Source organism: Rhinoraja longicauda, chromosome 16 (assembly GCF_053455715.1).
Source record: "Rhinoraja longicauda isolate Sanriku21f chromosome 16, sRhiLon1.1, whole genome shotgun sequence".
In the NCBI taxonomy this organism is placed as follows: domain Eukaryota; kingdom Metazoa; phylum Chordata; class Chondrichthyes; order Rajiformes; family Arhynchobatidae; genus Rhinoraja; species Rhinoraja longicauda.
In genome coordinates, this window is record NC_135968.1 from 25,253,557 (window position 1) to 25,269,951 (window position 16,395).

The 16,395-nt window shown below is 40.3% G+C and overlaps 1 protein-coding gene across 1 annotated transcript; it reads right to left on the minus strand.

Annotated features, from left to right (window-relative positions):
• Positions 1–3,842: 3,842 nt before the first annotated feature.
• Positions 3,843–16,167, minus strand: kcnk18 (potassium channel, subfamily K, member 18). Its single transcript, XM_078412830.1, is given in 3 exon segments — positions 3,843–4,774; positions 15,553–15,708; positions 15,927–16,167. Coding segments are annotated over 3 exon segments (1,233 nt in total). The 3' UTR covers positions 3,843–3,938.
• Positions 16,168–16,395: the final 228 nt, after the last annotated feature.

The following is a 16,395-nucleotide window of genomic DNA, read 5'->3' on the forward strand; positions in this document are numbered from 1 at the left end:
CATGTGCCATCCACCTGTTGCGGTTCAACATTAAAGACAAACTGTGTTTTTGGTTGCGGTGACAACGAATGATTGTTTTAATGCATCTTTAGAATTTTGTTTGGGCTATTACATATACTCACTCTTCCACATTAAGAACAGTGGAGCAAGTATCACAGCTGAGGCAGTTCACCTGGCAGCAGTTAAATTTTTAGCTAAACATCTGGTTACTATGGAAATTGCTAATAGACTAGTTACTATCAAATATCGTAGCATGTAGCTGTACCTCATTAACTATGTCCAGACGTCAGATACCCCACTCCTTTTGAGAAAGTCTTGTTCCAATTATAATTTTTTTTCTCATTTGATGGGTGAGAGTACCAGTGACAAGGTTATCATTTAATAGCCATCTTTAATTATCTTTGAAAAGCAAATATTGTGCCCTCTTCAGTTTAATTTCAAAATATAGCATGGAAATGAGCTGAGTCCACACCGGCCGTCATACTAGTACTATCTTATCCCACTTTAGCATCCACTCCCAATGCACTAGGGATAATTTACAGCAACTGATTAACCGACAAACATTCATGTCTTTGGGATATGTGATGAAACCAGAGCACCCGGAGGAAACCCACGATGTCATAGGGAGAACGTGCAAACTCCACAAAACTCTGTACTTTATTTATGCTTTATTTATCACGTATACAACTACACAGTGAAATTCTCTTTGCATATATTACACATGCAGACGCCGACATTTTTGGCACCATTATTCAAAGTCCAAAGTTTGGTCAGCCCGTGCGCTCGATGTACTGGAGCAGTTCCCGTGACCCGACGTCCCTCTCCTCTCCTCATCCGGCCATCTTTGTGTCCCAGGGCGCCTCCTGCAGCCCACCTTGAAGTCGCTGGAGGCATTACCCCGGTTCACCCTCCTACCGGAGGGTCATTAAACATGTGTGCTCATATTTCCTTATGACATACAAGAAGGCTCTTGCAGCTCACACTGGCTCTCAAAGCAGCCCCATCTGTTCCATTCCCCCTCATATTTCCCTGTAACCTACACCCTCCCATTTTACTCATTACTTCCCCTCTTATTCAGGGTAATTCACAGTGGCTAATTAACTCAAACAACAGGGCCATCTTCGAGATATACGAGGAAACTGAAGCACTCGGGGTGAAACACTGTGTCAAAGGAAGAATCTGCAGACTCCATACAGATAGAGGTCAGGATTGAAAATAGGTTAACGGAGCGATGAAGCAGACAGCCCACTGTGCTACGTATGCGTTCTTGAAGGGAAAGCTTGGTGCTTGATGCTGAGGTCAGTCAGGGGGGAGATGGTTGGAAGGAGGTGGTCTATAAAAGAGAAGGTTAATTTCCAGAGGCTTGATCAAGCTATAGGCTGGTGACCAGGAGCACAGCTAATGGTTGGGTTCAGTGATTAGGGTTGTAGTTGCGGAGGTGTTGGCTGCATTCAGACTGGGGTGGGGGAGGGAGTTGTGGGTATAATATTGGCAATAAGGAGGGAGTTGGAAGAGTGAATGATTATGGCTGGGACAACAAAGATTGGAGGTGCCACTCCAGACTTTCATGGAAGATTTGGGAGATTGCTGGGTCTGGTATCTCAGGCTAAGTGGAATGATCTCTTTCAATTGGACAAATGGCTTCCTTTTACATCGTGAGAAAATATGAAATAGGCAAAAGTTCTAAATAAAATTGAGGCTTTACTGTTGTGACCATCTTATGAAATGGAGAGATCCACTCACAGTGGAAGATGTCAGGCAGCAGTAACGAGGAATTGCTTCTGAGTCTTCAGCTGGTCTTCACTGCTGTCAAAAGGCCTTTTTCAAATGTTTCCAAATATCTCCAACATTCAAAAATTTAAAGATACCAAAGAAGATAAATGTGTTTCAAACTCATCTACCTGGTTTATAATAATTAAGAATATTAATATTAGTTAAAATGAAGTTAACACGACCACCTTACCTTCACTTATCGTTTCCACCCTGGTTGGTGATGCTACTTGGTAGAGGCACTGCATCATGGCACATGTGATCCGATCCCCCAGCTCAGAACTGTCCAGGAACTGATCTCCTGTGCATTTTTTATTATTGGGAAGTCAGAGAAGAGTTAAACAGCAGAGGGTTGATGGCCCAGTAGGGACTTTGCAGGGAGCTGGCGCCCACAGTGAAACAGGACCAGACCCATTGTTTCTTCCTTCATCTGCATCTGGGTTGTTCAATATCCCAGCGTGTCTTAGCTAATTCAGGCATCCCCGATACTGGATTAGAAATGGATGGCCAACCATTCACAGTTGCATGATGCCTTGGCCACAAGCGCTCAAGGTCAGCCCTTCGAAATGTTCAGGTGAACCCTTGACCCTGCCCATCTGAAACAGCCTAGATGCTGCTTAAAATGAGCAAACCAGATGGTCTAGGGGGGATGCTCAAAAAATAATCCTGCAAACCTATAGACTAGCAAAAAATAAATCGCTGAAGGCACTTGACAGGTCAAGGAGCATCTGTGAGGGCAGAGAAATGGTCAATGTTTCAGGTCAAGACCCTGCATCAGGAGAAGAGAACAAGAGCGGCACGGCGGCACATAGGTAGAGTTGCTGCCTTACAGCGCCAGAGATCTGGGCTCCATCCTGACTACAAATGCTTGTCTGTTCGGAGTTTGTATATTCTCCCCGTGACCTGCTTGGGATCTCTGGTTTCCTCCCACACTGCAAAGACATAAAGGTTTGTAGGTTAATTGGTTTGGTAAAATTGTAAGTTGTCCCTAGTGTGCGTTGGATAATGTTAGTGTGCGGAGATCGCTGGTCGGCATGGACTCGGTGGGCCGAAGGGCCTGTTTCCAAACTGTATCTCTGAATTAAACTAAAAAAGGGAAGCTAATGTAAATGTTGATTCTTCCATGATAAGATTGGGAAATCAAATGAGAAGTGGAAAATGACTTTGCTTCCAAATAAATGTTTATATCTGAAGAAGTGCTATCATATTTGGACAGTTGAACAGTTCAAATCATAGCATTTTGTTGATATAGTCAGTCCATTTAGCCCTTGCAAATATGCACGCTGGTATGAATCAACAGTGATAGATGTAGTGAATCCACATATAACATGTGTGCATGCTCAATATATACACCAGAACCCAGTCTCCAAACATCTTGAACTTCCTTACCATTGGATTAAGAATTCATTTTGTCATGACTGCAGAGTTGATGATGTGCAACAGCCAACCTACATTATATCACGGAGATGTTTCTTTGAGGCCATCAGTCAGCACAGCTGAACCAATGCAGATGTAAAAGTCAGGCTACTATGTGTAGTTACTTACTTAAAAGGGCTTTATATGTAATTTTTATGTATGAAAGTGACACATATTATTTGTTGTAAATATGTATGTATTGCTTAATCGTGTAAATCATTTGTCTTTAAATTATAAACCTACTTAAAATCCAAAATATTGTTTCCTGTTTTTATGAGAGAAGATCTCTGGGGAATCACAGGATAGATGCAGCAATATAACCTTTTACAGGTAACGTATGTATTTGCTATTGTATCAAACCTCCAGAGAACCTCTGTGTGTATTCTTTATTATAATATTGCAAACAGTAACTCATTGTCTATGGGCAAGAAAATACTTTGCCCAGATTAGTAAAATAAAATTTAAAATTGTCCAAAATATCCATTTGGTCATAAGGAAGATTTCATTTATTTAGAGTTGTACATTAATGATGAGATATTTTGTCCTATTACAGAATCTTAAATACTTATGTTAACATCATGTACACATCAACACATCATATTTTCATATATTAGTCTGCTATTTTTTTTTCATATTTCAATGCTAAAGTGCACCAATTAAATCAATCATTATTTAACCTTAAAGCATTTTAAAATTACTAAGAAACTCGGTTTAATACCCCCAACCACAAAATTGAATAGTTGCCCTTGGCCTCAGGTCACTCTAAATTTCTTCTGCTTGTCACCAGTGACCCACGTGCTGACCTGTTTGTAACAAAATGCTATCCTGTTCTGAGTTAATTTAAAAGCCATAGACATGATCGCCATACCAGTAATAATTAAAATAGACATTATCATGAAAAAATTAGGGTGCTCAGGGACAAAGTCTCCAAAGCCAATAGTAGTAATTGTAATAAAGTAGAAATAAAAAGAATCAAGATATTTCCATTTTTCCCAAATGGAGAGCATGGCTGCACCAAAAAGTAGGTATGCTATAACAACACCTATGATGATAATGATTGGCACATCAAATTTTTCAAGTTCCTTACCCAAGCATGGAAAAAAATTGTCATCTTCAACTGGCTTTACATCTAGTTGGGGGCATGATTTACTTCTGTCTCTTCCGTTCACCAGGAAAGGTTTATGATTAAAATGTTCTTGAGCAATCAATTTTTCAAATATTTCAGCATTTCTCAGCATTTCAGATTTTTTTTTAACAGAGGACTGAGTAGTCAATATGATATTTATGCTCATTGGTGTTATGGTGACATGTGAGCCATTTTTAAAGATGATCGATCTTGTTGCAGGTTTTGCTTCTGATTTGCTGAAGCTTTGTTTGAGTGAAGACCACCTCGATGGTGTGGCTGAGGGTGGTGGTGTAATGTTCTTTGGTAACCGCTTTCTTGTCTTGTTGTAAATTTTGGAGAGCAAAGCTGCCAGCATGTCTCCAACATCTGTGATGACCAAGAGCATAATGGGGATACCAAATGTTGCATAGAACATGCAGGCAATTTTTCCTCCTATTGTTAAAGGAGTGAGATGGCCATAACCTAAAATTAAGAAGAAATATGTTATTAAGGACCAACAAGGGAATAATTCGCATGACCTGTGAAAAGTTATTCAAACCACCATGTCCCTGAGGTTTTGTTTATGTTTAGTTCTATGTGCAGAAGTAGGCCATTCGGCCCATCAAGTCTACTCCAGCATTCAATCATGGCTGATCTATCTTTCAACCACATTATCCTGCCTTCGCCCCATAAACCCAGACAGTTGTACTAATCAAGAATCTGTCAATCCCCACCTTAACAATATCCATTGACTTGGCCTCCACAACTTCGGTTGCATTGAATTCCATAGATTCGCTATCCTCTGACTAAAGAAATTCCTCCTCATCTCCTTTCTAAAGGTATGCCCTTTCATTCTGAGTCTATGACCTCTGGTCCTAGACCCTCACACTAGGGGAAACATCCTCTGTACATCCACTCTATCTGGGCCAGGTTTAATTCCAGAGTCTTCTGGTATCTGCCGGTCTCTGCTGTTCCGGGCATAGAAGGTACTGAGACATATTCAGGGAGTTCAATTGTTGTGACCAGCATCAATTTCAGAGTATGAAAATTTCCTTTGGTATTTCAAACCTGCATGGAAAGAAATTGCACTGTAACCCATTCCTTCTCTCCAGAAATGCTGCCTGTCCTGTAGAGTTACCCCAGCATTTTGTGTCTATCTTCGGTGTAAACCAGCATCTGCAGTTCCTTCCTACTCACTTCAGTTTTATCTGGGCTCCTTAATGCCACAGTCAGTCAAATGTTGCCTTGACATCAAGGACGGTGTAAGGACAGGATTAGATTGTGATGCATTGAGTAGTGATTCCTTGGAAGGAACGGGTTAAAAGGATGGTATGGGAAATAGGGAGTGACTAGAGAATGACTAATGAACAGAAATGTAAATATTCTGTAGTGACCTTTAGTGACTTTGTGTGAACGTATTGCAGATGTGTCCTGCTCCAAATCACTAATTGCTGATAAGGGTTTCAGCCAGGAGCGAAGATGATAAATTAAAGTGTAACATCTGAGGTGCTGGTTTTGCACGTACGCAAGGGTATAACTCAGCCTTCGTAGGAACTCAGTAGTTGGGACCTCATCTTCGCACTGGGTCACGATCAGTACCAGAGGAAAATTGCGAGCCTTGTAGTGGACGAAGATGCCTGTCACTGACTGGACGTCCACCAGCCGTTATTAAGTACAGATGATTTGTCCACAATAAAGCTTACATTGACTGATACATTGTGCGTGTGGCCTCTGATTCCTAAACCAAATAGTCACAGGCAAAACAACTAGAAGAAATTAGTCTAATGTCTAATAGTTGATAGCAATGTGGTGAACAACATGAGGGTAGTTTATAAAAATGGGGTGGCACAGTGAGTGGCTCAGCAGTGGAGTTGCTGCCTCACAGCACCAGAGACCCTGGTTCGATCCTGACCTCAGGTGCTATCTGTACGGAAATTGTACATTCTCCCAAAAATCACGTGGTTCTGGTTTCCTCCCACACGTGCTCTGGTTTCCTCCCACACTCCAAAGATGTACACAAATGCACTGCACTTGCTTACGACAGAACTTCACCACCACCAAAAATATGAAGCAGCATTTGCATGGAAACAGCAGAATCCACAGGTTTCCCTCTGTCCTGAATGGGAGACATATTCCCTTACATTCCTCTTCACTGGACCTAAAGACCTAAATCCTGCAACTCTTTACTTTACAGAACTGTCCTGTCTCTTCAAGAACTCCAATAACTCAAGTTGGAGCTCTTTACGACGTTCTCAAAGGCAGTTACATATGGACAATCTATGGTGGTCTTACCCATGAGAGGTTAACAAATACTTTAGCAAACTGCTAATAGCGGTAATGGCACATTACTTTAGAAGAACTGGTTTGCGGCAGTTGTGTCCACAGAGTTGGCTGGCACACAAAATGGATGATTCCTTCTGCACCGAAATACATGCTTAAAATAAAATGGCTCTTGCGTACTTGCTTTGATAATGATGAATAGATAATGAGAAAGGTTTGATATAATTGCCCACAATAGCAGAGGACATTCCATTTTTGATAACTTAAAAAACTTCAAAAGAACCTGATAAATAGTTGATGAATTCACTGAGTAATGGAACTCATCTTCGAACAATATGACCTCCTTCAATCATCATTAAATATTAATTAGAAAATTGACTTATTTTTGTTGATTAGTTTCATAATGAATAAATGTAGGCACCATGTGCGAAGCACAAATAGATAGTTCATTGCGAACAGTTATCAACATAGCCACCATGCCTATAGATTTGAAGAAATTAGATTTTTTGATTTTAGTTGCAAAGGTGAGTATTCCCTTTCCCCTGACTGCTATTTTAAAAGAGCTAATAAGCTGACCAAAGTTAACATTAGCTCTTCTATTTAAATAGTTGACAAAGGAATTTCACATGATATTTCCATGTAATATTTGAAGAAACTATTCTTAAATTGTATGGGATTACTAGTGCTCCTCCTTGGCTAATGCTGCTATGAAATGAAAATGTGGATTTTAACTGCATGATTTATTATTAAACTATGTCTTTCTTTTCATGCTATTCTGAAATTATTCAAATAAGTCCATTTTGTGTGGCTGCAGAGATTTGACTACTGACCTTCATCAAAGTTTTACAAATGTGGTTAGAATATAGTCTCCAATAGAATACAAGGAAATTTACAAAACAGGCAGCAGTGTTTCTAGTGCACATTATTCTCCACATCTGACAATCAACTCCTTCATCTTCAATAGTACTGAATATAGCATAAGCCCTCATTTTATTTCAATGCCCAACAAAAATGTATCAGCCTTCACCGCACCATGTTCCAGGCACTCACCACTCCATGTAAAAAACCTACCCCTCTTACTGTAAAGTTCTGCCATACAACGTGCATGTTATCTTCCATCCCATTATATCTTTGGTTAATAAAAATCTATCTGTCCCACTATTAAAATTTAACATCAGTTTTCATTTGTGGATGAGAGAACAGAGACATGTTGTGAAACTCTAAAAATAGCTGAGAAACAGAAACTTTGAAGATGGGCATACAGGATGATGAGATGATTAGATAAGAAGAAATCCAGAAACACAGAATTGGGAGAGGGCATAAAAATAAGAAATAATTGAGAAATAGAAAGATACCATGCAACCAGGAAGAAAGATGGAAAATGTAATTGTCATATTCAATCTTGCAACCGGATGAATGAAAGATTAAGAGAGGAAATATATAAGACATAAGATATGTCTCAAAAATATATCAAAAGTAGAAAGACTGAGGTCTGCACAAAGTCAATTATATTCAGCCCTATTCTAAATGATGATTGAAGGAAAGTCATTTTTCTGGTTAACATTCCTGTGCTGTGATTTTTTTTCTATTACTTGTTTCTGCATAAAAGTCTGAATGTGCTTCTTATTGCAAATAACCCCTCTTTTTTATAAAATTCATTATTGATCCTGTCTGGGCCAGGAGTTTTTCCATTTTTCAATGATTTAATAGTCTCTGAAATGTCCTTTACTGTTATCTCTGAACCCAACTCGTTACGTTCGGTCTCACTGAGGGTTGGAAGATTGCACTTATCCAGAAAAGTCTGCATTATCACTGAGTCGGCTGTTGTTTGAGATGCGTAAAGGGTTTGGTAAAATTGTTGAAATCTTTCGTTGATATCTTTGGGCGGTGAAAGTAGTTCTCCTTTTTCCGATCTAATTTTATGTATCGTACGGTCATTTTCTAATTTGCGAAGTTGTCTTGCTAAAACTTTATTGGGTTTATCGCTGAATTCAAAGTATTTTTGATTGGTAAATTGAAATGCCCTACTGATTCTTGCTGAGAGTATCTGGTTTCATTTTGTATTTAAGTGCAGCTATTTTGTTATGTTTTCCTATGGATGGGTCGGCAGCATTTTCTGAGTCCAACTGTTTTATTTGTTTTTCTAATTCCTGTTGCTCTGCCTTTCTTCTCTTGTTCTGCGATGCTTGGTAAGAAATAATGCAGCCTCTAAGGAAGGCTTTAAAGGTTTCCCAAAGCAATGTTGGAGAAACGCCAGGGGTGTCATTTGTCTCAAAGAAGATTTCCATCTGTAACCAGGTATTCACAAAGTTTAGCCTCTGCGAGTATTTGTGGATTAAATCTCCAACACGGCTGTCTTTTCGTCATTCCTTCCAGTTCCACAGAGAATGTAAGAGGACAATGATCTGATTAATAATATTGTGATATTTTGGGTTGTGGGTATATGGCAGGAGTTTAGAATCGACCAGAAAATAATCTATTCTTGTATATACTTTATGGGCACCTGAGTAGAAAGAATACTCTCTTCCTGAGGGGTTGGCAATCCTCCATACATCTTTTATAATTGTGTTGTTTATATACGTATTCAAAAGTTCACTGGACGTGGATGTAATTATTCTACGGAATGAAGATGTCTAAGTATTGGTCTAATACACAATTTAGATCACCCACGATTATCAAATTGGACTGGAACATATCTGGGATTAAATTAAATACTTTATTGAAAATTTGGGGGTTATCAAAATTTGGACCGTATATGTTCACCAAAGTCAGTGAGATTGAATACACTTCTCCGGTCACTATGATATACCTGCCCTCCTTATCAACTATTGTAGATTTATGTTTGAACAGGGTACCTTTGCGGATTAAGATTGCGGTACCCCTGGCTTTTGAGGGAAAGGTGGAGTGGTTTACAGACAATTTACAGACATCCATTAACCTACAAACCTGCACATCTTTGGATTGTGGGAGGAAATTGGAGCAGCTGGAGAAAACCCAAGCGTCACAGGGAGAACATGCAAACTCCATATAGACAGCCACCCATAGTCAGGATCGAACCTGGGTCTCTGTTGCTGCACCAAAGTGCTTTTTCCTTACAGTCTCAATGCACTGAGGCCAATTGAGCTGTTTCTGATGTATAAGGAAGTCTATGTTCATTAATGCCTTTCCTATATTGCTATGGGAGTAGTGATGAATTAGTATCTGCACAATACCATTACACATAGCCTGTGAATTACTGTAAGTGTCCATAATGCTACTTTAATATTTATTAGTCCAGTTAAAAAAAAACATTGCTTGAGCTATTGAAAGGGTCATTGCAGGAGAACAAACAGTTGCTTTTGTATTAAGTTCCTTGATTGAGGATATAGCCAAATACATTCAAAAGCAAATACTTGAGTTGTAGGCAAAAAATATATTTAAAATCATTTCAGGTGCAAATCCTCATGCTATTCATCTGAAAATGTATTTGTTTGCTATTTTAAATGCATTAGCCTCTGAAAATATGGTTGAAAGAAATTTAAAATATTATTTTCATGCCAGTTATTGATAAATGCATTTTCTCCAACTAACTAAAATACGTTTTAATCCCTCAGAATGTCAATATAATTTCTTAATAGTTAATGTTGCGGAAGTTGAAATGGTCGAGATCTTTGAGTTAATATAACCAGTGGTCTGTCATGGACCAAGCACATTGATGTGACAATCCAGAGGGCTTCCTGTGGTGACTGAGGAAATTCAGCATGTTTCCAGTGACTGCAACTTCTACAGATGAACCATAGAAAGCATCATGTCTGGTAACATAATCAAAGGGGTGGGAGCTGCTTTACATCCTCGTCGTCCTCCCCGGGTAGTTCTACGGAACTGGCAAAATTTGCAGCAAAGCGTCAACTACGGTACTCTGAAGCACCATTTGCCACTTTTGATTGTTGTAGTTGACATACGACAGAAAGAAAGACATAAATCAAAGACTTGACCCACCCTAGTCATTCCTTCTTCTTGCTTCTCCAGTTTGACAGAGGGTACAGAAGTTTGAAAGTACGCACCACCACGCTCAGGAACAGCTTCTTCTGCTCTGTTATCAGGCTTCTGAATGGTTCTTCCATAAGCTAGGGTGCTGTCCAATTCACCTCTATCCCATTGTGGACATTGGACTTTGTCCATGGAACTGATCTATTACAATGTGCTAGGTAGACACAAAATGCTGGAGTAGCTCAGCGAGTCAGGCAGCATCTCAGGAGAGAAGGAATGGGTGATGTTACGGGTCGAGACCCTTCTTCAGACTGATGTCAGGGGAGGGGGCAGGACAATGATAGGATGTAATAGGAGACAGAAAGACAGTGGGAGAACTGGGAAGGGGAGGGGAAAGAGAGGGACAGAGGAACTATCTGAAGTTAGAGAAATCAATGTTCATACTGCTGGGTTGTAAACTGCCCTAGCGAAATATGAGATGCTGTTCCTCCAACTTGCGCTGGGCCTCACTATGACAATGGAGGAGGCCCATGACAGAAAGGTCAGACTGAGAGTGGGAGGGGGAGTTGAAGTGCTGAGCCACTGGGAGATCAGGTTGGTTAAGGCGGACTGAGCGAAGGTGTTGAGCGAAACGATCGCCAAGCCAGCGTTTGGTCTCGCCGATGTAGAGAAGTTGACATCTGGAACAGCGGATACAATAGATGAGGTTGGAGGAGGTGCAAGTGAACCTCTGCCACACCTGGAAAGACTATTTGGGTCCTTGGATGGAGACAATGTGCTACACTGCTGAGAACTATATCTGTACTCTGTATCTTCCCCTTTACTCTATCCATTGAACTTGAAATTGAACATATTGCATCTGTTTGGATAGCATGCAAAACAAAACTTTTCACTATACCTCGGTACATGTGACAATAATAAATCTAAACCTAAACCTAATTTAAACTTGTTTAATAAAATATTTTGGATCATTTTAATATATTTTTTAATGATTCCGAACGCGAAGTGGGTGCTGGTACATCAGCTATCAGTTTTAATCTTTTACATTCAATTCTATTTACTCCAAAGGAGTTGACTGCTGGATTGGGAATGCAAGAGGCAACCAGTAATCTAAATCATCTCCTTACCCTGGGATTGAGGATAACCTACTTTCATTTGGATTCTGTGGGTTCTGAAGTGACCCATGAGGCCACTGTAGGAACCGTAGACTTTTTCTCAGATGGAACTGGAGATAGCCGATGGGTGAGTGGTCAGTGAGATGGGCCATTGCTTCCATCACTAACACTGGGCCTCTGTGTTCTGATAAATGGCCTAGATTCTCAATAGCATCCTGGATATTCCTTTCCACTTTGAGCAGTCATTGGTCAGCAGTCCCAGGAATTAGTGGCGAGGTTGCGTTTTCTCAAGCAAGCTTTGAGTTCATCCTTGAATCTTTCCCACTATATGCCAGGTAATCTCTTGCTGTGTCTGAGATAAGAACCTACTATTGTGAATGGCTTGGCCTAACCAACATACAGTAGCTGACTGAGTATAACTAGGGTCTCAGTGCCTTGAATATTGGCCTGGGAGTGAACACTGACATTGATTTGCTTGACCTTTCAGTAACCTAACAGTTATTTAGCACTGCAGATCAATTTTTAGTCGGAGAATTTAGCATTCAAGTTCAGAGCATTAGAGATCTTCTCATTGCTTTTCCAATTAGAACCATCCTACTTGTACGAATTATTGCACGACGCAAAGCAAAAATAAGAAGTTTATCCATAATTTCTCCTGTCTGGGTTTCACTTGCAAGCCAGAGGAGCTGACTGGGTGAAGAGCAAAAGTTCCAAAGAATAATGTGGGTCTTTCTAGCCAATTATTATATCACAAATGTAGCTCGGAATGCACAACAATTGCAAGATCTTCCTCCTGCTTCCCATTATAAACTATTCCAACATCTGTTTCCTTCTCCATCAGAGACAATTGCCTCTGAATGATCATTTATGATGGAGGTTTATCTCTGTTAGTTGTGGCAAACATCAAACTGGGTTTGAGCTAAGTTCATCTAATAAAGGAATTCATGATGCTCACATGTCCAAAATTTAAAACTACAAAATGGAATAATTTTTTTGTACAGATATTATTTAGGTAGATTTAGGGTGATTTTTAAAAAAAAATACATTGCAGTATGTCCAAGGGTGGAGGGAGTCTCCTGCTTGGGCAGCGAACCACATTACTCATTGATTTGTGTGACAGCACAGACATGTGTGAAAATAAGATATTCCATGCAGGATGTGGTATTACAGAACACAGCAGCACAAAAATGTGTCCAAAAGTAAATCAATCACAGATAGCGTCACCATTATGGCACAGTCATTATGTATACTAAATAATATTAACTCCGTACTTCAAATGTGAGTTCATGTGAAGTTGCCATTTTCTCACATTCCTTGTGCCTCTGGAAATAGAAGTTGTATAATGTAATTACAACTTCCCTTCTATAATGATTTTCTGCAAATGTGTTATGTTTTATCTTAATTGTCCAATTTTATTTAACGATTGCCTTCAAAATCAATGCAATTGTTTATACCATTGCTTACTGAGGGATATATTGGAATTTTAAGTTTCTCAAGCCACCACTATTCATTCTTAACCTATTCATTAGCACCTCCAATGTGCCATTTCTCACAATTATGCTCGACTTGAACGGGAATGGAGAATTTAGATCAAGAATGTAAAAGGACTCCAAACACCTAAACAACGACTCCTAATTTAGACTCCTATTCATTGACTATAGCTCTGCCTTCAAATCCATAATACCATCTAAACTCACCTCCATGGAATCAGCTCCCCCATCTGCCACTGGACCACTTACTTTCTGACACACAGACAACAATCAGTGAGGATAGGTGGCAATACTTCCTCCACAATAACTCTCAACGCCCTGCACGATTGTGTCCTCAGTCCCTTTCTGTACTCACTTTATTCTCACGACTGTGTGACCAAATTCAGCTCTAATTCAATCTACAAGGTTGCAGGTGACAGCATTGTGTTGGCCTGAATCGCAAATAATGATGAGAAAGGGTACAGGCAGGAGATAGAATACTGAGTGATTTGGTGTCAGGACAATGACTTCTCTCTCAATGTCTGCAAAACAAAAGACCAGGTTATTGGCTTCAGGAAATATGGTGGGGTACATGCCCCAATCAGCATCAATGGTGCTGATTGAGAATGATCAGCCATGATCACATTGAATGGCGGTGCTGGCTCAAAGGGCCGAATGGCCTCCTCCTGCACCTATTGGCTATTGTCTATTGGTGCAGATGTGGAAATGGTTAAGAGCTTTAAGTTCCTTGGCGTTAATTTCACCAATGATCTATCATGGACCAACCACATTGATACAACAGCCAGGAAGATACACCAATGCAAGAATTTCATGAGGAGACCATCACCCTCACCAGACATCCCTTCATTGATTCCATTACACCTCATGCTGCCTCAGAAAAGCAACCAACATTTTAGCCCATTGGCTAGAAACAACATTAAACCAACCTGTTATTGACATTGGGAATATGAGGAACGATACTTAGAGTACTACAATCTATTGGGTAAATGTCATATTCTATTTCTGAAAAGGTTTTCTTAGCGATTCTGTAATTTTTTTTTCCAAGGCACATATTCTTATTGGGTAACATTTGTGTGTGAATTGTTTGCTTTTCACTGGTTGGGTTCAGATATCTTTTCTTCGGGAATTATGAAAGATTTATTTTATAATATGCACATCTTTTTCAGAATATTTACAATATTCAAATTAAAATATACCCATCCTTGTCCTGATGCTAGTGCTAGTTTCACTGTATCGCTTCATTATCTTCTCTTCCACTGCCAACGATGTTCCCATTGTGGGCTCCACCTTTCTCGAGTCATCGGTGCCGGCCGTGATTTGTTCTATACCTTTTCGTGCCTCTTGTTTCCCTCTTCCCTGACTCTCAGCCTGAAGAAGGGTCCCGACCCGAAACGTCACCTATTCCTTCTCTCCAGAGATGCTGCCTGACCCGCGGAGTTACTCCAGCATGTTGTGTCCATCCTTGTCCAGGATGGGCAAGTCGGTAAAGCTGGTCCGAAGGGCTCCGGGGAGTCAATCGACATTCAGGGACGGATGTCCTCAGAAGAGCGGCAACGAGTGGACTCTGGCGACAGCTCGCAGCCAGGACAGGTGAATAGCCGCCGTGCGAGCCCGCACAATGAACGTTCACACCCTGTTCAATCATGGCATGTGTGTTCAATCTATTTCATTTCAGCATCCACCTCACACTATATTGCGAGGATCATTGGATAGGAGGAATTCTAACTGATTGTTCTCTCCAAAGCAGATTTAACTGTACTTTAAATTATAGTAACCCAAACCAACACCGATAGTCCTAACCCAAGACCAAGGATTGAACCTGGGAAACTATTGGGCTGTCTGAAGAGTCTGAAGAAGGGTCTCGACCCGAAACGTCTGAAGAAGGGTCTCGACCCGAAACGTCACCCATTCCTTCTCTCCCGAGATGCTGCCTGACCTGCTGAGTTACTCCAGCATTTTGTGAATAAATCGATTTGTACCAGCATCTGCAGTTATTTTCTTAAACTATTGGGCTGCACCGCGATAATATACACGCAGAATATATTTTATGTTTACCAAATAAATCTTATGGGGAATTCCATTAAGACAATTCATATTCAAAGGGATTAAAAAAATGACAGAATCAAGGGACTGCCGATGCTGGTATACAAATAAGACACAAAGTGCTGGAGTAACTCAGTAACTCATGTAGTATATCTGGAGAACATGGATAGGTGACGTTTTGAGTCGGGAAGAAGGGTCCTGACCTAATACCAACACCGAAACTGGAAATCAACATGAAATCGTCTAGAAGATGGCGCGGCTCTATTACAAATGTTACAATTAAATCAATTACGAAATGAAACATTCCATTTGAAAAAAAGTCACAGCTTAACTTGCATCATTATAGTTGAGGTAGGTTACTTACCCACGGTTGTGAAAACGGTGCAGCAGAAAAACAGAGAACCAAGAAAGTTCCACTGGTTGTGATCTTTTTCAATATCGGACCAATAACTTTGAAAATCCTTCAATTTTTCCCTCACTTCTTCTTTAAAGTACCGTCTCTTGTGTTCAGTTTCATTTTCTACAAATAAATGTTCATATAAATATCCCGAAATAACTCGCAGACACTAAGCATTTTATAGTAATTATATCCAAATAGAGTTAGAAAGAGGAAATTATATTGCGTACAATGAATTCTTGCAACTTTAATATTTCTGTCAGGAGAGATGTGTGTTGATGAATTAATTAACGCTTTAGTGCGAACGAGTAAAACAAAGCGATCTTAAACTAAATAAATACCTTCATTGTTGTGAGTTTCGTTCGCGATTTCCCAGAGCTCATTCAAAAAGGTGTCGTAGTTCTCTGCCGACTCGTTGGTGCTTTCCAGCTGCTCAAACAGAATGGCTCCTAAAACCGCGTACATTACCAGGAGGAATACCAGGAACAAATGCGGGGAAACGTTGTGCATCGCTCTCAGTCCCCGAAGGCTGCATTTCTTCGCAGGGGTTTCCTCCAGTGCAGACATCTCTCACACGCACATGAATGAGGCTGATGTGACTGACGGGCGATGCGAGGAGCAGCGACGCCTCCCTGTCTTTTAAACTTCTCGCCCCGGGATATCGTGCCCCACTTAAAATAACCACAGCACGCAAGGATTGCGTGGCTGGCGACTTAGCTGGTTTTTAAATTCCCATGCGGGAAGCAAACAGCCTTTAAGAGCAACATTAACTTGGAAATTAATATTGATTCTTCCAGCTTTAATGAGGAG